This window comes from Macaca thibetana, chromosome 11 (genome assembly GCF_024542745.1).
Source record: "Macaca thibetana thibetana isolate TM-01 chromosome 11, ASM2454274v1, whole genome shotgun sequence".
In the NCBI taxonomy this organism is placed as follows: domain Eukaryota; kingdom Metazoa; phylum Chordata; class Mammalia; order Primates; family Cercopithecidae; genus Macaca; species Macaca thibetana.
In genome coordinates, this window is record NC_065588.1 from 52,452,057 (window position 1) to 52,479,517 (window position 27,461).

At 48.8% G+C, this 27,461-nt stretch overlaps 1 protein-coding gene across 7 annotated transcripts; it reads right to left on the reverse strand.

The window, feature by feature from the left end:
* Positions 1 to 31: 31 nt before the first annotated feature.
* Positions 32 to 27,461, reverse strand: SMARCC2 (SWI/SNF related, matrix associated, actin dependent regulator of chromatin subfamily c member 2). Of its 7 annotated transcripts, none has more exons than XM_050749112.1 (30): positions 27,238 to 27,449; positions 25,085 to 25,204; positions 24,066 to 24,151; positions 22,938 to 23,019; positions 22,752 to 22,844; positions 22,081 to 22,150; positions 21,770 to 21,839; positions 19,950 to 20,025; positions 19,650 to 19,781; positions 19,429 to 19,544; positions 18,926 to 19,050; positions 17,389 to 17,448; positions 17,202 to 17,239; positions 16,795 to 16,925; positions 16,413 to 16,484; positions 12,528 to 12,641; positions 11,512 to 11,665; positions 10,743 to 10,835; positions 10,391 to 10,507; positions 10,234 to 10,296; positions 9,293 to 9,551; positions 8,885 to 9,046; positions 7,776 to 7,840; positions 7,408 to 7,543; positions 7,159 to 7,325; positions 5,678 to 5,812; positions 2,991 to 3,372; positions 2,316 to 2,399; positions 1,971 to 2,036; positions 32 to 1,437 (listed from the first exon to the last, which is right to left on the reverse strand). In XM_050749112.1, exons 1-30 carry the CDS (start codon positions 27,346 to 27,348, stop codon positions 1,361 to 1,363), a joined length of 3,456 nt encoding a protein of 1,151 aa, XP_050605069.1. In that variant the 5' UTR covers positions 27,349 to 27,449; the 3' UTR covers positions 32 to 1,360. The 7 variants fall into 7 exon arrangements, with proteins under 7 accessions (XP_050605069.1, XP_050605068.1, XP_050605063.1 ...); XM_050749111.1 differs by having other exon boundaries at positions 10,391 to 10,510; XM_050749106.1 differs by having other exon boundaries at positions 1,971 to 2,399; positions 10,391 to 10,510; positions 27,238 to 27,461.

Below are 27,461 nucleotides of genomic sequence, written 5' to 3' on the forward strand. Positions count from 1 at the left end.
GGTAAGAAGAACACAGAATGCACCCACAAGATGGAACTGAAAGCAAATTAATTTATAAAAAAAAAAAAAAAAAAAAAAAAAAAAAAAAAAGAAAATTTACAGAAAAGTTTGAACAGAAGAAAGGTGCTAAGACGCAGAGGGAGAGAAACACGGGGACATGAGGAACAAAGGGCCTGGTGGAAGGAACCAAGAAGAACCAGTGCAGAGCCTGGAGGCACACCTGCCTTCCAGTCACAGGGGAGGAGCTGGGACGTGGAGCAGGAATGCAGGAAGCAGAGTTGAGCTCCGAGCCAAGGGTTGGTCCAGCCCAAGGTTGGGCACCCTCTTCCACTGCTCCCAAATCCCTGCATCCTCATCTGGGGAGCCCCCAGCTATCAGCTGAAGTTCTCACAGTCTTGGTGGGAGAGGGAGGAGGCTAAGGGGTGACCCACCAAGTCATAATAAGGAGGTGCTTAAGTGCTTTAAAAAACAATTTCAGGTTTTAAAACTTCGCATCCTCTTACAGCTCCCTTCTCTGCGCCTTCCAGGAGTCCATGGATACAGCCCAGGGAAGGAAGGAGAACAGCCCCCACTGCCCTTTCTTCTATTACCTACCACAGAAATCCCCGAAATTAGGTTTTCCCCACCAAATACACATACGCTGACATCAACTAAGCAGGTGACTTTTAAAAACAAAACTGACATTCAGAGGGAAAGGAATCATTGGCTGAGCTGGGGTGGCCTAAAACAGCAACAACGAGGAAGCCGCAGGAGGGATCATTAGTACGAATAAACTCGAATAAGCTCAGTGTAGGGTGGGCTAGGGGAGCTGGGGCCTTGACTCAGTCACTAAAAAGGGGCTTGGGGAGAGACAGAATCTGCACCCTGTTCTATCCCCAGAGCTCTCCCTGGAATTTTAATTCCCCTTTCCTAAAACTCACTCCCCCTCAAAAAATGTAAAAATTGGTTATTTTTTAGTGGGTAGAAGGGAGCTCCAATGTGGCTTTTTAAAATCTACTCTTTTTTTTTTTTTTTTTAATCCATAGAAAATGCAGTAGTTTGGAGGGAGGTGTACCCTTAGAAGTGGTTAATAGAACCTTGTATAAACACCTTTCACCAGCCCTTCCTTTAGGGCAGCATTCCCATCCTATCCTCTCTCCCAGACATTAGAAACATCTTTTAAACAGAAGTCCTTGAATAATCTGATATAAAAATGCATGCCTCTGTTAGGCATGGTGAGGGCTTTGGAGGGGCGGAAGGAGCTTTCCTTACGTAGTGATGAACTCTCCAGGCTGGGGAGGGTCCCAGTGGTGGGGGAAGGGCTGTTCCTGGAACCGTGATCTCCAGAGGGGGTGAGGGGGAGAGATGTCTGGCTGGCTCCTCACTGTGGAGGTGGCACAGGGGTGACCGTGCCTGGGCTCGGGGCTGTGGGGTCTGGAGGCAGGGGGGTGCCTGGGTCTGTGGAGAAAAGTAAGATGAATCAGTTAGAGTGCGCAGGAGAGAGGGCTCCAGACCCAGACCAATACAGACAGAACCGGGCATGGCATGCAGTGGTTGGGTGGATGAATGAGGTACCCACAATGTTCAACTTCTGTTCCCAACACCCTCTTCTACCTCATACTGAGAAAAACTGATAGAAAGGAGACTCTCTAAATGGGGCATCTGAACGTGATAGGAATAAGCAAAGGGATGACAATCATCATGCAAACAGCTGCTTTTCAAGTTTACAACTGAGATGCTCTCTGCCACAGGATTGCTCCATGACCCACCAGTGAAAGGCCCCAATACCATCCCAAAGGTGGCAGCTGCCAGGCTGGGGACTGGGGGAGGACAGCCAGAGAGGCCTTTCCTCCTGTATTCTAATTTTACCAGAGTGTTCAAAAAAGACTGTGGAAAGTCTAGTACCTGACCTCTTCCCCCACCTGCCCGCTCACCCTCCCTCCATGTGGACCCCTCTCCCTCACCCTTCTCCCCTCTTGGCCCCTTCTCACCTGGCAGTGGGCTGGCACTGGGCAGGAGGTTGCCCTGAACAGCTGCCACAATGGCAGGGCTTTGGGCTGCGGCGGATCCGAGCCCCGGCCCGAGAGGCAAGGAAGATGGCATGGTGGTGGTCGCCGGCAGGTTAGGATGTAGAGGGTTCGCCATGGACACAGGCAGGTTAGGTGGGGGGAGAGTGCCCGGGGCGAACGGGAGATGGTGGTGATGCCCATGCAGGTTAGGAGGAGGGGGGAGGTTAATACTGATGGAGTCAGCTAGACTACCAAATGGGATGATGGATGGAGCAGGAGGAGGAGGAGGAGGCGGCATGCCAAAAGGCAAACCCAAAGGAGCATTACCCGCCACGCCTGGGTGCCCGCTGCCTGGCACTGCCCCTGGCATCATTGAGGGAGGAGTTTGTTGGTTGGGGAACGGTGAGGGGCCTAAGAATAAAGATGAGAGATGGAGAAAGTTAGGTATAAAATGTTGCTTAACAACTCGCCTTTTCTTTTTTATTTTTCTTTTAGACGGAGTTTCACTCTGTCGCCAGGCTGGAGTGCAGTGGCACGATCTTGGCTCACTACAACCTCCACCTCCCAGGTTTAAGCAATCTCCTGCCTCAGCCTCCAGAGTAGCTGGTACTACATGTGCCCGCCACCATATCCAGCTAATTTTTGTATTTTTAGTAGAGATGGGGTTTTACCATGTTGGCCAGGATGGTCTTGATCTCTTGACCTCGTGATCCACCCGCCTCTGCCTCCCAAAGAATAACTCACTTTTACAAACAAGGATAATCTAGCCATTCCTTGGCTCTGTCTTCCCTTTTTCTGACACTAGAGTAAGTGAACAAAATTCCAAAGCTCTCGAGTTTGGGGAAGGATTCCTGCTGGTTTAGGGGCCTAAGAGAGATGGGCCCATCTATAGAAATTGAGGCTAACCTCATCTCCAGACTCATCTTGTATTCCCTTTGAGGGGAACTGGGACATTCACCTGGATTCTTCTAGTCAACAAAAGTTCTGGAACATGACACTTACCATGGGGTCCAGGGGGGGGAACCCCTGGTGGGACTGCCCCAGGCTGGGGGGCTCCAGCTGGTTGCTGCTGCTGTGGCCCTGCAGTTGACCCTGCCTGCCCAATCTGTTCAGAAGGGCCCAAGCTTCCTGGAGGGGCCCCACTGCCAGCAGGAGCAGGGACTACAGAGGCTGGAGCCACAGCCAAGCCATGGACTGCGGGTGGCCCAGCAGCCCCTGTCGGGGGGATAGGCTGGGAGCCTGGGGGCAGGGCTGGCGGTGGCTGCTGCTGCTGTTGGTGCATCTGTTGGAAGTGCTGCTGCCGAGCCCTCATCTCCGCATACTTCAGCTGCTCCATGTGGAAGGCTTGTCTGTCGGCCAGGAGCTGCTGCCTCTGATACTCCAGCTGCCAGTGCCAATTGTGTATTGTTATCCAATTTTCAGCAGATCCCAAAGGCAAATGCCTTGACCCCTGCTTTGTCTTCTTCTGAAAGATCCTGCCTCTCAATCAGAAGGTTCCCAAAATCTACATCTTGCACTTGTGCCTCCTCTGTCCTCCCCACCCCACTTCGTGCAAATTCCCATGACCTTTATGTCTCCTGGGTGCCCATATGGTTTCTTACTGCAATGACTTTAACCTGGTCCCAGTTCACTTCAGCTACAAAGCTCTGAACTTGCCATTACCTTGTTTTGGAAAATGCTTCCAGTTCCTTTTGTCAACTCAAGTTCTTTTCTTACTTCAAAATTCACTAAAAACTCACTGTTCTTAGGAAGCTATTCCAGATCAATTCATTTGCCTCTGAACTTTAGCTTTATTTTATGATCTCAGGACTTAGAAACTTGATGTGCAATCTCTCTTTTTTTTTTGAGACTGAGTCTCACTCTGTCGCCCAGGCTGGAGTACAGTGGTATGATCTCACTGCAACCTCCGCCTACCTGGTTCAAGCAATTCTCCTGCCTCGGCCTCCCGAGTAGCTGCGATTACAGGTGCGCACCAGCATGCCAAACTATACAAACTTTTTGTATTTTTTATTCTTTAGTAGAGACAGGGTTTCACTGTGTTAGCCAGGATGGTCTCGATCTCCTGACCTTGTGATCCACCTGCCTCAGCCTCCCAAAGTGCTGGAATTACAGGCATGAGCCACCATGCCCGGCCGATGTGCAATCTCTTAACGTGAACCTGTCAGATACTTTAAACCTTCTTAACTGTTTCTGATGTCTCCATATTGTATATTCATTTGATGTCTCCCATTAAACCTTAAGTTCTCTGAGATCCCTATCTTTTATTTCTTTTTATTCTTTTTTTTTTTCGAGATAGGGTCTCACTCTGTCAACCAGGCTGGAGTGCAATGGTGCAAACATGGCTCAGTGCAGCCTTGACCTCCTGGGTTCAAACGATCTTCCCACCTCTGCTTGCTGAGTAGCTGGGACCACAGGCTCGCATCACCATGCCCGGCTAATTTGTTTATTTTAAAAAATTTTTTGGTCTGGGCACAGTGGCTCTTGCCTGTAATTCCAGCGCTTTGGGAGGCTGAGGCAGGCGGATCACCTGAGGTTGAGTTTGAGACCAGCCTGGCCAACATGGCGAAACCCTGTCTCTACTAAAAATACAAAAATTAGCTGGGCATGGTGGCATACACCTGTAATCCCAGCTACTCAGGAGGCTGAGGCAGGATAATTGCTTGAACCCAGGATGCGGAGGTTGCAGTAAGCTGTGATTGCACCACTGCACTCCAGCCTGGGCGAAAGAGTGAGACTCCATCTCAAAAAAAAAAAAAGGCATGGTGACTCACACCTGTAATCCAGCACTTTGGGAAGCAGAGGTGGGCCGACCACCTGAGATTGGGAGTTCGAGACCAGCCTGACTAACGTGGAGAAACCCCATCTCTATTAAAAATACAAAATTAGCTGGGCGTGGTGGCGCATGCCTGTAATCCCAGCTACTGGGGAGGCTGAGGCAGGAGAATCGCTTGAACCCAGGAGGTAGAGGTTGTGGTGAGCCAAGATCACACTATTGCACTCCAGCCTGAGCAACAAGAGCGAAACTCTTGTCTCAAATAAATAAATAAATAAATAAATAAATAAATAAAATTGTCAAGACAGGGATCTCACTATGTTACCGAGGCTGGTCTTGAACTCCTGGGGGGGCTCAAGTGATCCTCTGCCTCAGCCTACCAAAGTACTGGGATTACAGATGTGGGCCACTATGCCTGGTCCCTATTGTCTGTTTCTTCTTATGTCCTCCAAAGACAAAATGGTTCAACACTGTGTCTGTTCCATTCCCTTTCCAAGTGTACCTCCTGGATCTGAGACCCTAACCCTCTCATCATTCCTTAAACCCATTTACTCAATCACTATTTGAGTCTACTATGGGTCAAGCACTGCTCAAGGACCTGGTGATACAGCAATCAAAACAACCAACTAGAGTCCCTGCCTCATGGAGCTGACTTTCTGTGGGACCTCAGTCCCCAGACTTCACTTGTGAGACCACTTAACTGTCCTTAACTGGCTGCCCTACTCCTGCCCTGTTCCTGCCCTGCTCTGCTTTGAAGCCCTGTCAGTCTCAGGCTTTCCCAACTGTTGCTTATCTCTCTTTCACTGAAACACGCGCGCGCGCGCGCGCGCGCACACACACACACACACACACACACGCCCCTCTGATTTTAAACTGAGGCACAGCACAGCAGGGTTCCAGGGCTCCTGCTACTCACTGCTTCTCGCTCCCGGTCCATGATAGTCTCCAGCTCCTCAAAGTGCCGAAGTTTGATCTCCAACTTTTTCATCTGGGTCTCCACCAGCAGGGCCACCAAAGATTTGATCTTCCTTTCCTCAACAGCAGCCAAGTGCTAGGGAAGGAGGAATGAGACAACACATCAGTGGGAGGACCCAACTGAAGACAATACAGAAGAAAGGTAGGGTGGATGCTGGCAGGTATAAGAACAAACTTGCCGTGGTAACAACTCATGGTGAAAGGGCTTGACTTTTTTTGTGCTGGGATCATAGGTGTGAGCCACCATGTCTTTTTTTTTTTTGAGACAGTCTCACTGTTTTGAGACAGTTGCTCAGGCTGCAGTGCAGTGGCATGATCTCAGCTCACTGTAACCTCCACCTCATGGGTTCAAGCAATTCTCGTGCTTTAGCCTCCCTAGTAGCTGGGATTACAGACATGCGCCACCACGCCAGCTAATTTCTGTGTTTTTAGTAGAGACAGGGTTTCACCATGTTGGCCAGGCTGGTCTCAAACTTCCAACCTCAGGTGATCCACCTGCCTCAGCCTCCCAAAGTCCTGGGATTACTTACACGTGTGAGCCACTGCGGCCAGCCTTTTTAAAAAATTAAATTATTTTGGCCAGGTGCGGTGTGTCTCAAGCCTGTAATCCCAGCACTTTGGGATGCTGAGACGAGCAGATCCCTTGAGTCTAGGAGTTCGAGACCAGCCTGGGGCAACAGGGTGAAACCCTGTCTCTACTAAAAATACAAAAATTAACCAGGCATGGTGGCAAGTGCCTGTAATCCCAGCTACTCGGGAGGCTGAGGTGGGAGAATCGCTTGAACCCAGGAGGTGGAGGCTGCAGTGAGCCGAGATTGTGCCACTGCACTCCAGCCTGGACAACAGAGTGAGACTCCATCTCAATAAATAAATAAATAAATAAATAAATAAATAAAAGAACATGGAGGTTGGGCGTGGTGGCTCACACCTGTAATTCCAGCAATTTGGGATGCCAAGGCGGGTGGATCACCTGAGGTCAGGAGTTCAAGACCAGCCTGGTCAACATGGCGAAACCCTGTCTCTACTAAAAATACAAAGAGTTAGCCGGGCATGGTGTTGTGCGCCTGTAATCCCAGCTACTCGGGAGGCAAAGGCAGGAGAATCACTTGAACCTGGGAGGTGGAGGCTGCAGTGAGCGAGATCTGATAGAGCAAGACTCTGTCTCAAAAAAAACATGGAGATACTGTGGCAAAGGGTAACACGGAGTCAAATACCGACAGGGTTGAAAACAGGCCCAATGGTGACATATTTTTTTAAAGCTTAGAGAAGGGATGACTAACTTTACCTCCTCCAGAGATTAAAAATTAAAAATAAATAGGTCAGCATTATTTAAGGTGTGAGTGAGGAAGGATTTCCTCTAAGTAACATGAGATTAGAGAAGTGGGCATTTTCTTCCCTGAGGTCTTCAAGGTCTGGCCTCACCTTGGCTTTCACTGCGGCAGCAGCCAGGGCGGCAGCAGCGGCGGTGGAGAGGTTGCCCTCGCCAATGTCCCGCTCCACCTTTGTCTTCCTTTCCCCCTCAGACTCCACCACTTCCTTCAGCACTTCCTCCTGCCCTTCCTTTGGCTCCTTCTCCTTCTCCGGATCGACTGGGCCAGGACAAGGGTTAAGTTAGCCCCACAGTTTCACCTCTCTTCCCTGCACCCCCACCTACCCTTGTGGGAGGCTCACCTATCGGGTCTCCATCACTCTTCTCAGACTCCTTCTCACTGTCACCTTCTTTCCCTTTCTCCTCATCCTTCTTGGGAGCCTCGCTGGTTTTCTCCTTTGCTTCCTCCTCTATGGCACCCCCTCCTTCTCGGGGTTCCTGAAATTCCAGTGATAGAAAAGGAGAGTTATCAGGGATTGGGGTGATTAGTTCTCACACAGAGGAGCCAGACAGGGAACTAAATTTATTCCTCTTACTTCGGAGGTGATTTCATTCTAGGAGACAACCCCGTCCAAAACCAGCCCTTGCCCACCTAAGCTGAACAAGGCCAATTCCCCCATCACCACAGTGCTGCACACAGCCCCTGCAGCTCCCAGCAATCCCTCCGTACCTTGGGCTCCTTCTTCTCATCTGTGGCCTGGCCTTCCACCCGAGCCTCGTCATTCCCGCTCTCCTCTGGGCCCATGGGAAAAGGAAAACAGGAAATGTCTAATACACAGTCGTCTGTGTCTAACACTCTTCTTTTTTTTAGACACAGGTTCTTGCTGTGTTGCCCAGGTTGGTCTCAAACTCCTGGGCCCACGCAATCCTCCCACCTCAGCCTCCTGAGCAGCTTGGACTACAGTGTGAGCCTCTGCACCCAGCTTCTCCATAACACCTTTTTTCTTTTGAGACAGGGTCTCACTCTGTCGCCCAGGCTGGAGTGCAGTAGCACAATCATGGTTCACTGCAGCCTTGACTTCCTGGGCTCAAGTAGTTCTCTCACCTCAGCCTCCTGTGTACCTGAGGCTACAGGCGCATGCCACCACGCCTGGCTAATTTTTTTGGTATTTTTTTGTAGAGACGGGATTTTGCCACGTTGCCCAGACTGGTTTCAAACTCCTGGGCTCAAATGATCTGCCCACCTCAGCCTCCCAAAGTACTGGGATTACAGGCATGAGCCACTGCGCCCAGCCTTCACAAGACTTTTTCCTTTTTGAGACGAAGTCTTGCTTTGTCGCCCAGACTGGAGTGCAGTGGCCTTGATCTTGGCTCACTGCAACCTCTGGCACCCAGGTTTAAGCTATTGTCCTGCCTCAGCCTCCGAAATAGCTGGGATTACAGGTGCGCGCCACCACGCCCAGCTAATTTTTGTATCTTTAGTACAGACGGGGTTTCAGCATCTTAGCCAGGCTGGTCTTGAACTCCTGACCTCATGATCCACCCGCCTCAGCCTCTCAAAGTGCTGGGATTATAGGCGTGAGCCATCGCGCCCAGCCTTCACAAGACTTTTCTAATAGCCCCTTCTACAGGCCAAGATTTTTCTACCCAAAATCTTCATGAGAGGGCCAGTAGAGGTCCAGAGCCCCTGAGGTAAGCTCATGGGGAAAATAAAAACCCTACCGATTTTCTCATTCATGTTGTACTCTGATGCCAACTTGAGGCAGAAATGGCACAGGGAGGCCAGGTGGCTCCGGCTCTTGTGAAAGGCAAGAAATGTGGGAACCTGCCTGGCCTTACCAATCCGCTCAGGCTCATCAGAGGTGGTTCCTGCAATGCCACTGCTTTCCAGACCGAAGGCAGGGTCCGCCTTGCCTGTTACTTTGGCTGCTTCTTCCACTTTCCGAACATGGGCCTCCACCAAGGCCGTGGGTACTTCTTCCTTCATTTTGGAGAACTCCTCTGTAAGACCCAGAAAGGATGAGGCTGGGAGTGGCGCAGGGGGACAGTTCTGGCAATCCCTGCAAAAGCTTACTCACAAGCCCATGTCTTTATCTAAGCCAGTATGGAGCCTAGACAGATGCCCGAGCTGAGGCCTGCACAGACAAGGACAGCAGGGCAGCCAAACTTGAGAGGATTCACAGTCTGAGTAACTAGCCCTTCAAAAGCAAACTAAGAAGGCCAGGTGGAACCGCCCACCCCCATTACCTAGGGCTGACTTTGCAGCAGCAGAGGCGACTCGGGGATCGACGACAGAGGCCAAGAAGGCAACAGTGCTCATAACAGGGTTGCCCGACTGACTGAAGGGGATGGGTTGGTAGGCCAGGGGGCCTAGGGAGGCCTCTGAGTCCTCCAGGTATGGGTCTTCAATGGGAAGACGAAGAAAATGCAAGATGCACTCGTCCTGTGTGCGGCTTCCCACATGCTCGGACACTTTGTTCCAGTCATCTTTGTACATTTCCAGTGCCTGGTGGTAGTGGTGGAGACATAACTCCGCTTACTTAGCCACTTTTCTCGAAGGCCGACTCCCCCCATCCTACTAAGGGCAGCTGGTTTCAAAGCTCTCTATGTTCTGGTATTTGTGTACTCTGCTAGGTCCAAGAGGGATCTTGAAGTAGCACTAAGAAAGGATATGAAGTTAATGAAATGGCCCAAATCCCCAGCCTGGAGCTGGTCCCTGGGGCAGGTGCAACAGGCATTGGGAACGGGAGAGACAGGGCAAGATCATGCTCTGCTCATGCCAAACTCCACGATCTCTCCTCACTCACAAGTGTGGCCAGCAACTTCAACATGTCTGTTTTCTTTTTTTGTTTGTTTGTTTTTTGAAACAGGGTCTTGTCTCACTCTGTCACCCATGCTGGAGTGCAGTGGTATGATCACAGCTCACTGGAGCCTTGACCTCCTGGGCAAGCCTCCCACTTAGCCTCCTGAGTAGCTGGGACCACAGGTGTGTGCCACCACACCTGGCTAATTTTTTAAATTTTTCATAGAGGCAGAGTCTCACTATGTTGTCCAGGCTCGTCTCGAACTCCTGGGCTCAAGCGATCCTCCTGCCTTGGCCTCCCAAAGTGCTGGGATTACAGGTGTGAGCCTCTACACGGAGCCCACTTCTGTTTCCAGAGAAAAACTCTTTTCTTTGCCCCAATTACCTCCAGGAGAAGCAGGGTTTCCTGTTCTGTCCACTCACGAGTGGCACTGGCTGCAGCTTTGCTCTGCAGGGGAAACACAGGCAGGTCAGAAGAGAGGAGCCTGTGACCTCTGAGGAGTGAACATTCTCTACCCCTAAAGTCGGCCCCCACCTCCTACCTTGGAGGGAACATTCTTTTTTGTGTACATGTCTGTGCGCAGCCCAAAGTTTTGCATGTCTGTTGGTTTCTCTTTGCCTTTGTCAGGAAAGTTGAGCATTTGTTGGGAAGCAGAGGTCTGCTATTTGTGGAGGGAAAGAAAGAGGTGAGTACAAGTGACCACTGGGAGCCAGGGGCTGACAGAGAGAAAAAACAGACAGAAGGAGCTTCTTTCCCAAAGCCAGGGACACCCCTGGGTGGGACTTCCTCCCTTACTGCTGTAGTTCCTCTGCTCTCATGTCTCTTCTTCCCGGGCAGGGGCCCCCCAATAAAGGGGCAAATGAGCAGCCCAGCAGGGTCTGCACCCCACCTACCAGCTCTGGCTTGCCCTTAGCCGTCTCTGGCACCAGGTCATCCAGCTCTTTGCCCTTTCGCCCAGCCTTGGTATCAGCATCAACCTGGCGGCCCTGGGGGACAGAGCTTGGCGTCATGGAGGCTGGGCAGGAAATGACCAGGTCAAGGCCCTGGAGGCCTCAAGACCAAATGCTGGGCGGCCCGCAAGCTCTGGGGGCACTCATGCCACTGTTCCATGTTCCCTTCATGATTAGTAAGACATGTCATTGGCATGATATCCATATATATTCACATTATCTTTACAGGTTCTCTTAGGAGCTGGACAATTACGTTCTAATCCTAGAGTTGGTACTCTGTGACCTTGGGCAAGCCACATAACCTTCTTCCTAAATTTTGTAATGGATGAAGTGGAAATGAAAAAAAAAAAAAAAAGAAGGTGATAATTATGAGGCAAAAATGAAAAAATGTGGCAAAGATGACAAAGTTTAAAAATTTCATGCAAGTTAATTTTAAGCCATTTTTCTCTATCTATTGAATCCCCTACATTAGCCTGTCTGCTCCTTGAGTAAAAGGATAATCTCTTCTCCCTCAGCAATTACAGCCTTAGGTACAAAGGCTGAGAGAGGGTGCTAAACACATGGGGCTGATTCCTGTGGCCCTTTGCATCCCATGGAAAAGGAAGAAGCCTCAAAACACTCCTGAACCATTAGCCTAAAAACCAGAAAAAGAAAAGTTCAAAGAAGCCCAATCTTCCCAACCCCGCCCCGTCCCCATAGTACCTCACCCTACCTGAGGGGTCTTGGGCTGCAGAGGCACCAGCCCTGATGGTGTGTCAGCCAAGACATGGAAGTGAGAGGTAGGCGGAGGCCCCATTGGGGTTGGTCGACTCTCAGCATCCACCTGGTAGTTAATAAGACCCCACTGTTCTAGGAAGGCATGGACCCTGTGCGGAGAGAGGCAGAGACAGTGTCACACGGATAGCCAGAAAGGTGCACGAGGAAGAGGAAAACTGGGGGTAGAAGTTGGGGCATAAACCCCCTCCCTACCCAACCCCAGCCTTTTCCTCTGTTCATTGTACTCCTTAGGAAATTTTACCTACTCCAGTTGTTCATTTACCACCTAAATGCCAGTGACACCCAAGTCTACATCTCCAGCCTGGGCCAATCTCTAGATCCACCTACCTACTGAACATTTCTTCCTGAATAGCTAGTAAAACTGAACCAGTTTCTTTCTTTTCTTTTCTTTCTTTGCCCTTCCTCCCTCCCCACTCCCTCCCTCTCCCTCTCTTTCTTTTTTTCTATCCCTGAGAGAGGCTGAAGTGCAGTGGTGTGATCACCGCTCACTGCAGCCTCCACTCCAGGGCTCAGTGATCCTCCCATCTCAGCCTCCTGAGTCACTAAGACCACAGACACGTGCGACCACGCCTAGCTAATTTTTTTGCATTTTCTGTAGAGATGGGGTTTCGCCATTTTGCCCAGGCTGGTCTCGAACTTCTGGCCTCCAGCGATCCTCCCACCTTGGTCTCCCAAAATGTTTAGATTATAGGCATGAGCCACTACACCTGGCCTGAACCAGTAGCTTTCAATTACACACGTGCTCCTTCTTTGTCCTATATTCTACACTTCAGAGAATGCCACTGCTAATCCCTCAAGTCATTCATTCCCAAACCTGTACTTCACCTTTCTCTAGAGGTGTTTTTTTCTGCCTGCTCCTCTATGTTCCTTGCTGGCATCTCTACTGTTGTCAAAACACATCCATAGGCAGGCATCTTCATGTACCCCCTTCCCCTCAGCCACAAGACCCACCTCATGATGGCACAGACATCACCCGCTAGGTTTCGGCGACAGGCGGTAGAGGTAAGATACTCTTGGGGGTTCAGTCGGTAAGTGTCAATCATAAAGTTTCGATAGGCCAGGTAGCTTAGAAGAGAGAGAGAAACAAGAAAAAAAAATAAATGTTTGTTAAAGGGCTAAAGGAAAAAATGGTAAGAGAGCTAACGACTTCTCCTGCATGATAAAGGTGGAAAAAAGTAGATTATTTGACTCAATACGCTGAGTGCCTGCTATGTGCTAGATGAAAGGGTTTCAAATAGGTCTTAGTTTTCCTTGATGGTGTTTTCTTTAAATGAATTATCTCCTTGGCTATACTTATGGATATTTCATACAATTTTTTTTTTTTGAGATGGAGTTTCACTCTTGTTGCCCAGGCTGGAGTGCAATGGCGTGATCTTGGCTCACAGTCACTTCCGCCTCCTGGGTTCAAGCAATTCTCCTGCCTCAGCCTCCTCAGTAGCTGAGATGACAGGCATGTGCCACTACGGTGGGATAATTTTGTATTTTTAGTAGAGACAGGTTTTCTCCATGTTGGTCAGGCTGGTCTTGAACTCCTGACCTCAGGTGATCATCCTGCCTCGGCCTCCCAAAGTGCTGGGATTACAGGCATAAGCCACTGCGCCTGGCCATTTTATACAATTTTTAAACAAGGAATTAGAAGTTAAGAAAAAGTACTCATTTCCAAACTCAGATGTTAATAAGGAAGTCCTTATTCATGCACACAGCTAGTTAGCATAATATGGTAAAAAACATATGTTTTGAAGAAAAGACCTAATCCCAGTTCTACCATGAGGACCTTGGCAATTTACTTCGATTTTTTTTAAACCTCAGTTTCCTCATCTGTAAAATGGAACATCCGTTGAGAATGAAAGGTCTATAGAGTACTAGTACAGTGCCTGGGGCACTGTAGGGGCTCAAAAAAAATGGCGGCTATTATGTGGTACAGTGTAAACTTTCAGATCATGGGCCAGATTAAAGGATTCAGATCCTGGTTTTACTTACTAGCTCTGTGACTTTATGCAGGTGACCTGACTCCTCTGTACCCTATCTGTCAACTGAAGATGATATCAACCTTCGTTGACATAAAGATTAAATTACTCAATGTATGTTGGACATTTAGGATAGTGCCTGGGAGATATTAAGCTCCCAGATGTAGGCAATTATCATCATTTACTATTTTTTTTTTCTGAGATGGAGTTTCACTCTTGTTGCCCAGGCTGGAGTGCAATGACGTGATCTCGGCTCACTGCAACTTCCACCTACTGGGCTCAAGTGATTCTCCTGCCTCAGCCTCCCAAGTAGCTGGGATTACAGGTGCGTGCCACCACACCCAGCTAATTTTTGTATTTTTAGTAGAGATGGGGTTTTACCATATTGGCCAGGCTGGTCTCGAACTCCTGACCTCATGATCTGCCCCGCCTCGGCCTCCCAAAGTGCTGGAATTACAGGTGTGAACCACCACACCGAGCCCATCATTTACTATTTTATACCAAGAGTTCAGTTCCTACTCCAACCCTGCCTGCATGTCATGTTGAATTCATTTCATCTGATCACTACTTTTTTTTTTTTTTTTTTTTTGAGACGGAGTCTCGCTCTGTCGCCCAGGCTGGAGTACAATGGCCGGATCTCAGCTCACTGCAAGCTCCGCCTCCTGGGTTCATGCCATTCTCCTGCCTCAGCCTCCGGAATAGCTGGGACTACAGGCGCCCGCCACCTCGCCCGGCTAGTTTTTTGTATTTTTTAGTAGAGACGGGGTTTCACCGTTTTAGCCAGGATGGTCTCGATCTCCTGACCTCGTGATCCACCCGTCTCGGCCTCCCAAAGTGCTGGGATTACAGGCTTGAGCCACCGCGCCCGGCCTGATCACTACTTTCTTTTCACACATACTGCTTTCTCCAGGAAGAGAAGAAGAAAGAACCACAGCAAGCTATGAGGAAAAAACATGGAGGGACCACCAGAGAAGGCAAGCTGTGGAATACCTAGGAAGAAAACTTGTTCAGTTCTCAGTCTCACCCACCTCATCAATGTGGTTATCTTCAAGTATTCCTAACCAAAGAAGATTGCCACGTCTTATCCAAAGCCAAGCAGGTTTGGCCTGAGGCAAAATCTTTTTTTTTTTTTTGAGATGGAGTCTCGCTCTGTTGCCCAGGCTGAAGTGCAGTGGCAGAATCTCAGCTCACTGCAAGCTCTGCCTCCCGGGTTCACGCCATTCTCCTGCCTCAGCCTCCCAAGTAGCTGGAACTACAGGTGCCCGCCACCACGCCCAGCTAATTTTTTTTGTATTTTTAGTAGAGACAGGGTTTCACTGTGTTAGCCAGGATGGTCTCCCATCTCCTGACCTCATGATCAGCCTGCCTCGGCCTCCCAAAGTGCTGAGATTACAGGTGTGAGCCACCACGCTCAGCCGGCCTGAGGCAAAATCTTGAAGGAGATGAAGACTTTCGAGCCCCAAACCCATACTTTTATTTATTTGTTCATTAACTTTTTTTTTTTTTCTGAGACAGAGTCTTGCTCTATCGCCCAGGCTGGAGTGCAGTGGTATGATCTTGGCTCACTGCAACCTCTGCCTCCCAGGTTCAAGCGATTCTCCTGCCTCAGCCTCCAGACTAGCTGGGACTACAGATGCGTGCCACCATGCCCGGCTATTTTTTTTTTTTTCCAGACAGAGTTTCACTCTTGTTGGCCAGGCTGGAGTGCAGTGGCATGATCTCGGCTCACCAAAACTTCCGCCTCCCATGTTCAAGCGATTCTCCTGCCTCAGCCTCTGTAGTAGTTGGGATTACAGGCATGTGCCACCATGCCAGGCTAGTTTTGTATTTTTAGTAGAGATGGGGTTTCTCCAGGTTGGTCAGGCTGGTCTCGAACTCCCCACCTCAGGTGATCTGCCCACCTGCGCCTCCCAAAGTGCTGGGATTGCAGGCATGAGCCACCGCGCCTGGTCTTTTTTGGTATTTTTAATAGAGACGGGGTTTCACCACGTTAGCCAGGATGGTCTTGATCTCCTGACCTTGTGATCCACCCGCCTCAGCCTCCCAAAGTGTTAGGATTATAGGCATGAGCCACAGTGCCCAGCCTTGTTCATTCATTTTTTTAGATATGGGGTCTTGCTGTGTCAGTCAGGCTGGAGTGCAGTGGCATGATCATGGCTCAGTGTAGCCTCAAACTCCTAGGCTCAAGCAACCCTCCCATTTCAGCTTCTCAAGTAGCTGGGACCACAGGTATGCCCCACCATGCCCAGCTAATTTTTTTTTTCACTTCTTTAGAGATGGGAGTCCTGCAATGTTGCTCACACTATTCTTGAACTCCTGGCCTCAAGGAATCCTTCTGTCTCAGTGTCCCAAGTAGCTGGGATGATTTACAGTCGTGAGCCACTGTGGCTCCTACACTTCTTTCCCAGAGAGCCCTCTCCATCCCTTAATTTATATAAACTGGTCTTCTATTAGTTCCTTCTCTTGTTTTTCTATGAAAACCTACTCTCAGGAACCAGCCTGGTAATAGTAATTTACACTTTAATCAAAGCTATTACTTGTGCTAGGAATATCTGCAGTTTAGACAATATCAGTAATATGGATTTAAAGGCTCTATACCCTGTTAAAAAGAATTTGAGGCATTGAAGTAAGTACTTGTTATATACAGAACATGCTTAATAGCACCCTTGGGCAAATCCTAAAGAACATGTGTCTACATGCTAGGCCAGGGCTGCCTAAAGGCAGATATTGTGTCTTTGTAAGCCTAGCACAGTGCCTGGCTCATGGAAGGAGCTCAAGAAATGTTTGCTAAACTGAATGTTACTGGATCAGGAAGGGTGAATGGGGGGACAGGAGGGAGAAAGAGAATCATGAGCTGAGATTTCCTTACATCTCTGGAGTCTTGGACTTGTTCTTGCCGTTGAAGAACTCGGGGAGAGCCCTCCGCTCAATGGCATGAACGCTGTAAGAGAAGCCAGAGTGGTTTCAGAAGAAGGCACTGTTGAAGGGATGGGGGCCCCAAGGGAGGAAAAGTCTAGAAGGCAAAGAAGGAAAAAAGCTCGAAATTGCTGCAGTTAGAAGCTTAGGGAGAACATCCCACAGGGCTGTAAGACTCAAAAGGACACCAGGAGCTCCCCTAAAACTATAGTGTACTCTGGTCTATCTGGCTGAGGAAAAAATAACTTATTTGGAGGAGGCAGGGAGAAGAACAGCCTGTTGACCCCTGGAGGCAGGGAAATAAGGACTCAGTGCGAAGTTGGGGACAACCATACCTATTGTAGTCAAACCAGGCAGCATAGCTGGGAATGATGATGTGGTGGGTCTGTTCAGTCACGTTGTCCTCATGCAGGTCTGGATTCTTGGTCTGCTCTCCCTTGTTCCCCGTACTGTTCTCATCCTCATCCTATAAGTATGGAGGCTGCTGGACACTCAGCATTCCTGTTTCCTCCCTAGCAACCCTCTGCTTCTCCCACCCCCCAGGAATGTGGACACTACAGATAGGTGATGGGACTGAGCAGTCATGGGCCCCAGGACTCTGAAAGGGTCAGAGTTTTGAACAACAGCTAGAATTAGTCTACGGTGGGTAAAGTCTGGGCATTGAAAAGTTTGGGCAGAATGAACTCTATAATCACAAATCAGAATCACATAGAGAGATAGGGCCTCTCTAAACTGGCTCCACCTTGCCCGTCGTCTCCATGCTTTCATCTTCCTGTTCATCTGAAAGACAAAGACCAAGATGTAAAGCTGAAGCCTCCTGAGGGGCAAGAAAGCCCTACAAAAAGCCCATCAGGTTAGCGAAAAGGGAGCAGCTGAGCCCTCCCCTCCCCTTGGCTCTGACTGCCTTGCCCAAGAGGCTCCTGTCTTACCTAGGTCAGTCATGGTGCCGCCTTTGACTGGGGCCGACTCTGAGTCTTTCTTTGTGTTAACTGCCAAAACAGAGAGTCATTTTATCAGACAGATTTTGCCTAATTCAAGCCTTCAATCTAATAGTTACAGAGATCCTACTTTCTCCAAAAATTTTCTTCATCTGATTGCAAAATATAGTAATTCTCTCCAGTCACAATTATTCTAGGGCCTGAAACTTGCTTGCTACTTTCCCCACTTCTCCAACCAAAAATTAGCTTATTTCTCTATGTACATTCGTTAATCATTCTTGTCTTTGATAGGTCTTTATCTCCATCTATGTATCTGTAAGCTTTTAATGGTCTGATACTGAATCTGACCAAATCATTCTGTGGAGGAATGGTTAGGTGTTAAACATTTTTGAAAGCATACTTTCCTCAACTGAATTCATATGCATATGCTCAGGAGCAAACAGAGAGAGGAGAGCTGATTGATGAGGAGGTGGAAGCCAGAACTCTTCTTGGTGGCACCCCTAATCCTACCCCTGAAACACACGTCTGGAATACCTGGGGTGAGTCTATAGAATACAGACTGTAAACCAGCATTGGTGGAGCAATGGTCTCCAAAGTGGGGTTCTAACATAGGATGCAAAAGATGATCCACTGCAACTCAGGGAGAGAATACAGAATTTCTCTTCATGTTTTTGTGTTTTTTTTTTTGAGACGGAGTCTTGCTCTGTCGCCCAGGCTGGAGTGCAATGGTGCGATCTTGGCTCACTGCAAGCTCTGCCTCCCGGGTTCAAGTGATTCTCCTGCCTCAGCCTCCCAAGTAGCTGGGATTACAGGCGTGTGCTATCACGCCTGGCTAATTTTCGTATTTTTAGTAAAGACAGGGTTTCACCATGTTAGCCAGGATGGTCTCGATCTCCTGACCTCATGATCTGCCTGCCTTGGCCTCCCAAAGTGCTGGGATTACAGGGGTGAGCCACCGTGCCTGGATACTTCATGTTTATCATTTTTTACATTTTTCAGTTTTTTAGATATGTTTGTGTTTTATAACGTTCCCACAGTAGTGACTTAATAGTACATGTACAGGCCGGGTGCAGTGGCTCACGCCTGTAATCCCAACACTTTGGGAGGCCGAAGTGGGCGGATCATGAGGTCAGGAGATCAAGACCATCCTGGCTAACATGGTGAAACCCCGTCTCTACTAAAAATACAAAAAATTAGCCAGGTGAGGTGGTGGGTACGTGTAGTCCCAGCTGCTTAGGAGGCTGAGGCAGGAGAATGGCGTGAACCCAGGAGGCGGAGCTTGCAGTGAGCCAAGATCACGCCACTGCACCCCAGACTTCATGACACAGCGAGACTCCGTCTCAAAAAAAAAAAAAAAAAAAAAAAGCGTGTAAAATATCGTCTAGTATGATTATGATTATGTAAAAACTAAATTGTGGATCCTGTAGACTGGGAGCTGGACCTGAGAAATCAGCTCACTCGGGGTTCGGCAAAGGAGAATCAGGATGGGGAGTAGGGGTGGATTCCAGGAGCTCAGCCTGGCCTGTACCTGTTTTGGGAAGTGTCACCTCTTCTACATTGGGGACTGGTGAGGGCTCGTCCATGTCCTTTGTGAGGTCTTCTTGCTCCTCTTCTCTGTGGCCACGCTTTGACTTAGTATAAGGTGTTGAGGGACTGGGAAGGAAAGAGTGAAAGAGAACTCAGTCATCCTTGGACAAGGAGTCCCTGGAAGTTGAAGTTCAAGGGAAGGGAAGTGACAGAGAATTCCAAGGGTAGAGCTGAGTACAAACAGAAACCAGTAATTACAGACTAATCGGAAGTGGCAAAGGCTTTTCATTTGATAAAGCTCTCTTTAAATTTCTAGTGGGGCCAGGACCAGAACTAACAACTGAGTAGCTAAAGATCTCCTCATCTTCCCTCTCAGGACACCTGCAGTATTTACGGCACACCCAGGTCAGGGCCAGGTGGTTATAGGAAGGGATTTGTCTTTCCTTCCTTCAACATGATGTGGAGAGAATGGTGAACTCGGGGGCAGGCTAGGGGCTGGCACACCCTTTCTTAGCATTTTTCTTCTTCGCTTCTGGGGTTGGCGAAGGAGAGGGGGAGCGCTTCCTCTTCTTATAGTTTCCCCCCTTCTTGTCCCGTCGATCTGAATCTGGGCTGTTCACCTATAGGATGGAGAATCGGGACAAATGTCAGCCTACAATCCCCAATGAAGATTTGTTCTGAGACTTATGCTAAGGGCACCAGGAAAAAAGAACAGGATTTGTCACCTCATCTGTCAATGTCTTGGCTGAAATCTTCTTTCGGCGGGAGACAGGGTTTTTGTCATCATTTACTTCGTAGTCTTCCTCATTCATCCATTCATTGAAGGTGTCGGTGTCCAGGATCCACTTTGCATGAATCTAAAGTACAAAGGCAGATCATGCTGCAGAGAAGCCTGGAAGCCACAGCTCTGTCTGGGGACCCTTAACAGAAAAAGTCCAAGGGCACACGAGCCTCTGTTTCACTTTCCAAGAGTAGACTGCTCCTGGCATTCTTTTTGGGGAAGAGGGGGTACAAGAAAAGCTCACCTTCCTAGGTTTCTCAGGAGTTGGAGCATCTTCCACAGATGCTTCAATTTCACTCGCTGGGATCCATGTGTCATAACTGCCATGGGAAATTGAGCACACAGTAGAATCAATGGGATAGAATTGTGGAAAAGTGAAGTGCAAATCTTTTATCCTTTCCATTTACAGAAAGTATTGGGTTGGCTTTTTTTTTGGTATTCTATTTATTATAAAGAAGTAAAAGCACATTACGAAACATTTCAAAAATAGAGAACAAAAAGAATTACCCTTACATAACTACTCTTGACACATGTATATGTGTTTTTTCACAGTAATTTTTGTTTTGTTTTTTCGATACGGAGTCTTGCTCTTGCTCTGTCGCCCGGGTTGGAGTGCAGTGGCGCAATCTCGGCTCACTGCAACCTCCGCCTCCCGGGTTCAAGCGATTCTCCTGCCTCAGCCTCCTGAGTAGCTGGGATTACAGGTGCCTGCCACCACGCCTGGCTAATTTTTATATTTTTAGTAGAGACGGGGTTTCACCATTTTGGCCAGGGTGGTCTCAAACTCCTGACCTCATGATCCACCCACCTCGGCCTCTCAAAGTGCTGGGATTACAAGCGTGAGACACTGCGTCCAGCCGGGGTTTTTGTTTTTGTTGAGACAGGGTCTCACTTTGCTGCCTAGGCTGGTCTCGAACTTCCAGCCTTTAGTGATCCTCCTGCCTTGGCTTCCCAAAGTGCTAGGATTACAGGAGTGAGCTACTGTGCCTGGTCCACAATTTTGTTTTTACATAATCATAATCATACTAGATGATATTTTACACGCTACTTTTTTTTTTTTTGAGACAGGGTCTTGCTGTGTTGGCCAGGTTATAGTGCAGTGGTGCAATCATGGCACAATGCAGACTCAACCTCCTGGGCTCAAGTAATCCTCCTACCTCAGTCCCCCAAGTAGCTAGAAGTACAGGTGCGTGCCACCATGCCCAGCTAATTTCTGTATTTTTTTTTGTAAAGACAGGGTTTGACCATGTTGCCTAGGCTGGTCTCAAACTCCGGGGCTCAAGCAATCTGCCCGCCTCAGCCTCCCCAAGTGCTGGGATTATAGGCATTAGCCACTGCACCCAGCCTATGTGCTATTTTTTGTTTTGCTTTGTTAAGACAGAGTCTCACTCTGTCGCCCAGGCTGGAGTGCAGCAGTGTGATCTTGGCTCACTGCAACCTCTGCTGCCCGGGTTCAAGCGATTATACTACTTCTCAGCCCCACCAGTAGCTAAAACTACAGGCGTGCGCCACCATGCCCTGCTAATTTTTTTTTTTTTTTTTGTATTTTTAGACACAGGGTTTCAGCATGTTGGCCAGGCTGGTCTCGAACTCCTAACCTCAGGTGATCCGCCTGCCTTGTCCTCCCAAAGTGCTGGGACTACAGGCGTGAGCCACCATGCCGGGCCTACATGCTGCTTTTTGCAACTATTAATAATATTCACTTATAAATTGTCCATGTTTTTTATATCACTTTAAAGGCTGCATAATAGCCCACTGAGTAGATATACAAATTTACTGAAACATTTTCCTACTGTTAGACATTTAGATTGTTTCTAACATTTACTTATCAAAAATTATGTGGGGATAATCAATTCATACATAAAGCCTCAATTGTTTTAGCCCAAGGCTTGTTCACTAAGTCCAAACCTCCCCCAAGACTGAGGTTCACTTAATAGGTGAGAGGAGAACAAATTAAGTGATCTAAAAATAACTCTGAACGAGTGGCTTCTTGCTCTGCTAGATGTTCCAGGGCTTCTGGGTCTGGCTCTTATACTTAAACCTGCCCCAGGAACCCATCCTCACCTGTCAGGATAGTAGCCCCAGTGCAGAAGAACCTGCTTATCCCTCTTCATGACTGGTCGTACCCATTCCTCTGGGGATAGAGGAAGAGAAGGGAGAGATATAAGCTAAAGAGGGACACAAAAAAAATACTGTACATAAGCCCTAACTAATGCACTCTCCTGTTGTAGCAGGGGACTTGGTAATAGGAACTTAAGGTGTTAGGAGGATTCAAGATTGAAAGAAGAAGAGCCCAGGTACTGAATGGTGATCTTAGTCCTCTGCCTCCTAGTCCAAACCATCCACTCAAGTGGCCAGGAAAACCCAGGTCTCACCTTCTTCTAGATTCCCCGGGACAGGATACACAACATGGGAGGCATTGTTCTTATCCTCAGTGACTGTTCCCTAGATGGCACAAGGAGAAGCAGGTAAATTACGGTCCCCTCTGAATTACTCAAGGTTTAGCCACAGAGCTGCCTTCCTAATCATATTTTGCTTATAATAGTATTAAAGTTAGTTTGCATTCTCTAAGCACACACCAGCTAAGTGGCAGAGGGAAACAGCTGGGATTGTGCTAATAATGGAGAAAAGTCAAAGAATTAAAAATTGCTACAAATAATCCTCTGAACAGATAATCTATACATGGGAAATTTAAAGTCAACTGTACGTCCTTATCAATGACATCTGTTCATTATTATAAAGTTCTAAAGAGCAGGGATTTCATTTATCTGAAATCAAGCAATCTCTAGCTCAATAGAAGTGGATACTATTTTTCCCCAGGCCAACATAAGTCTCTAGGAACAGTAATGCAAACCTGTCAGGACTGAAAAATGGGAGAAGTAGACAGAAAAAGACAGACTCAAGGCTTTAACTCAAGTCTTTTTCCAAGTAGACACAGCCACCTCTGAAGCAGAAAACATGGTAGTTCAGGGCTGCTGCTTGGTATAGAAAACATCAGGAAAAGAGTCATGGAGTTTCTGAAACCTCTCCTGATCAGACCATTTACCTGGTGTCTCTTGATAATGTCCTTTAATTTCCCTAGTAGTTTGGGCTCAATTTCTGGGCACAGAAAAATGTTAGGTCGAGACAGGCAATTATTCTGTGGAGAAAAGAAATAGAATGAGATCACGGGAAAGGAGTGTTTTAGATTCTCACTGAGGGAAGGGAGATAAATAGGGGATATGCCTATTACCTGCACCAAGGACTTCTCGATGGTCATAAACATTTCCACATTGCGGTCCATGCGTGATGGATTCTGGAAATCGTAACGCCGCCTTGTGAAGAGGCAATAATCTAGTGAGTGGTATAGCTCAGGTCTGCAGATGAGGTGAGGGCATGTGACTTTTGTTTTTTGAGATGGAGTCTTGCTCTGTCACCTAGGCTGGAGTGCAGCGGTGTGATCCTGGCTCACTGCAACCTCTGCCTCTCAGGTTCAAGCAATTCTCCTGTCTCAGCCTCCCCAGTAGCTGGGACTACAGGCACACACCACCTCGCTTGGCTAATTTTTGTATTTTTAGTGGAGACAGGGTTTCACCATATTGGTCAGGCTGGTCTCGAACTCCTGACCTCAGGTGATCCACCTGCCTTGGCCTCTCAAAGTGCTGGGATTACAGGCATGAGCCACCACACCCAGCCTTTTTTTTGTAGTTGTTGTTGTTTTGAGAGGGAGTCTCGCTCTGTTGCCCAGGCTGGAGTGCACTGGCGTGATCTTGGCTAGCTGCAACCTCTGCCTCCCCTTTACAAGCCATTATCCGGCCTCAGCCTCCCAAGTAGCTGAGATTACAGGTGCCCGCCACCATGCCCAGCTCATTTTTGTATTTTAGTAGAGATGGGGTTTCGCCAAGTTGGCCAGGCTCGTCTTGAACTCCTGACCTCAAATGATCCAACCACCTCGGCCTCCTAAAGTGTTGGGATTACAGGCATGAGCCACTGCGCCCAGTCATGACTTCTTAATATGGGAAATTAGGAGGCAAGCTTGCTTACAGCTATTGCCAAAATCACCTGGGATCTGAGGTTCACTGATCTCAACTCCATGAATCACTCTCTGTGCTTACTCCAAAGGGACAAAAAAAAGGTTCCAGACGCCAACCTAAAAATCCCTTTTCCTCTACAAAACACACACTGATACTCGAGTACACACTCACTCTTGGCGACTGTTTTGGCTCTGACTCCCAACCATTTTTCTGACCTAACAAGTCAGGTCTACTGACCCAGCAAAATAAAGACTCACAAGAATTTCTACCCCAGAAAGACCCCAGGCAATCAAAAGGAGGGATTTCCTCTAAACTAAATGTAAGAAGAATAGAGAGAATCATCTCACCATCCCTGGTCACTCTTGAATTTGTAGGCAGCTGCAAGAATGTGGCACAAGGAGCCTCCCGCTTTGAAATCTAGGAAACATTTGATCTACAAAATCAAGGTACGGAAGAAGCATGTCAAGGTTCGATTGTAAATTCTATCATCACTTAAAATCCTTTCACAAAATCCCATGCTGAACTGATCTCCCTCTTTTTTTTTCAGATGGAGTTTCGCTCTTGTTGCCCAGGCTGGAGTGCAATGGCACGATCTTGGCTAACTGCAACCTCTGCCTCCCAGGTTCAAGCAATTCTCCTGTCTCAGCCTCCCAAGTAGCTGGGATTACAGGTGCCTACCACCACATCTGGCTAATTTTGTATTTTTAGTAGAGACAGGGGGGGTTTCTCCATGTTGGTCAGGCTGGTCTCCAACTCCAGACCTCAGGTGATCCGCCCACCTCGGCCTCCCAAAGTGCTGGGATTACAGGCGTGAGCCACCGTACCCAGCTCAAAGCTGAAATTCTTTAACCCTTGTGCCATTGCATCATGTGGCCTGCAAGAGGGGAGTGAAAGAAACCAATATACAGAAAGCACCACCTTGTGCTAACACTTTACTGGATTATCTCAGGTGCCATTATAGAAACCCTACAAGGTAGGTTTACTAATCCCATCTAGAGATGAAGGAACCAAGACTCATGAATGCTGCCCAAGATCACACAGCCATCAAGTAGCAAAGCCAGAATTTGAACACAAGCCCACACAAATCCAAATCTCAAGTCCGCTTTTAACCATGCCATGAGAGACTTGTGGACTGATCCCAGGCACTCTGAAATAATTTGTTGCACAAAGTATTACTAAGACAAAAAGAATGGTAAACTGGAGACTAGGCCAAGCCAATAATGCCCTGACCAGGGATAGGGATGGTAGAAAATAACCCAAATTTCAAAAATTACAAAATTCACAAATCTTTTTTTAAAATACAACTCTCCAGTTTGGTGGACTCACCACCACCACCCCCCGCCCTCTCTCCTACTTCTGCACTCACCGGCAGTTTAGTGAGCGGTGCATTGCTGACATGTTTGCCAAAAACTTCTTCCTGAAATTGTAGTAACTGTACAACCAGGCTAGACAGGGACTTGTTGGTGGGTGGTTCAGCTTGTATATACTAACGGAAAAGAGGGAAAGGAAAGAAAAATAGATCTCAGATAAATTGTCCACTATCTTCCACATTTCTCCCCCAGGGGCTCTGGAAGTATCTGGAGCAAAGAAAACAGTGCCTTTCTCCCTATTTAGTCTCTATAAAGAAAATGGCAAAAGGGAGGCTCTGGACATCCCAACCAGGAAGCTGAAATTCTGCTGTCACCAGCCCAGATGGCCAGTGTTGGGGAGAACAGGGAAGCTTACTACTCTTCCTCAGCTACACTCTGAAATTAGAGTTGCAGGACCCTATTATCTTGGCACCTCATCCTCAACCAACAGCACTGAGGGTTGTTAAAATTCTGGAGGTTTATAGAGTTCAGATCATGGAAGCAATACCTTTGGAGCTCTAAGAGAGACATTTCTTAGGAGAAATCTGTGTAAAGCCATGATTCCCCCTATAACGTAGCCTAACAAGAAAAGGTACAAGGAAGTGAAGGAGGGCAAGCTGACTGAGAGTGAGCCTGTGCATTTTGCTCCTGAAGACTGGGTATAAAGGTCTTCATAAGCCCTCCTAGACAGGAAGGGCCATCCACTCACCAGCCTGATGGAGAAGAGCAAGAAAACATCTACCCTGTCTGAGGAAACTGTATCCGAGACAAGTAACCCTGGCTCTACCTCAATATTTCCACACTTCGCTACCTAGTAGCATCCTAGCCTTCCATTATAATTTGAACCTGAGCCAGGAGACTTTCTTTTTACCTTTTGACCCGTTTTCTCCCCCCTCATCACAAAGAAGACAGCGCCTCTCAGTGAGAGGTGAAAAGAGATAGATCTGTGAAGGGAAAGGTAAATGACAAAGAGCTAAGAGCACGGAAGCTGAACCAGGTCACAGTTGTCAATCCCCACCAAGGCCGGAGGCTCAGCCCCTAGCTTGATCTCCCTGCAAAAGGTCAAAGCAAGAGCCTCTCACAGGCATAGAGACAAGCCATAGAAATAGCAGCTATTTGTCAAGATTCTGACACCCAGAGAGACCCCAAGGGCAGGGCCAGGCTCATAATCAGGATCAGTAGGAAGTTCTCCTAAGCCACTAAGCACACTTCTGACGAGCTGCAAAGCCGGCAGGAAGAAATGGGGAGCTGAAAGAAAGCCACAAAGAGAACCCCTCTCTGAGGGTAGTGAGAAAAAGAGAGGCAGACTATTTCCAGGGAAAACCAGGCCTAGAGACAAAGACGACACCACGAAGAGGTCTAGTAGAAAAGACAGGTAAGGATTCTTAAACCCTTTGTTCACTACCTTATGATCGCCAGTTATGGGGTTTAGGGGTGAGGGGCTAGAGATAGAACGCTCACCCTAACCTCTTGACCCCAAACCCACGGTACTGCAAAGCTAGGTTGCAGGGTGACTTCACTGCAAAATCGAGGAAAGGTTTTGGAAGGGGTCGCTACCCAGGAACTCCTATACCCCAGCTCCCTGAGAGATTCTGTTGCCTCTTAGATGAAGGTGGGGGATGAGCGGCGGAGACAGGTGATTCCTGGGTGGGGACCTTTTTCAAGCTGATGAGCAGCCAACGGCTTGCTCTGTGACTGTTTACCCTCCTGCTTTCCATCCTCTCTCTGAACATACACAAAGCACCGGGGAGGCCTCAGCCCCACCGGTACCCGGCTCCATGGGGAGCTCTGGCGGGCACGTTCCGGGTTGCGGGGGAACCCATTGGGCACTCGGTCCACACCCGGCCGGCCGCCTCTCCCAGAAGAGCCAGGAGGGCGATGGCTGAGGGGAAGGTGGGCTAATGGCACCGGGGCCTGCCGGGCAGTAGAGAAAAACAAGGGGCAGAGGGCGCAGCAGTGGGGGCGGGGGCTAGGCTCGGAGGCTAGGGGTGCGGGGAGAGGGAGGCTGGGGGAGGGGCGCGGGCGCGCGGGAGGGCGCGCGGGGGGCTGCTCCGAAGGCCGCAGGGGAGGGGCTGGGGCGCCTGGAGGGTGGGCAGGATCCCGGAGCTGCAGGGCCGCGGTCCCTTTGTCCCGCCCCCGGTCCCCGCGCGGCCCGGCCCGGCCCGCGTACCTTCTTGTAGTTCTTGCCGAGCCACAGCCGCACGTTGTCGAACTGGGTCACGGTGTCCGCGGCCTCGTAGTACTTCACGTTGGGGCCGCCGTCCTTCTTCCGCACCGCCATCTTCTCGGGCTCGGGCCCCGCCGCCGCCCGCCCCACTCAGCTCAGCTCCCGCCTCCTCCGCCTCCTCCTCCGCCCGCCTCCCGCCGCCTCCCGCCGCCGCGGCCGCCGCCTCC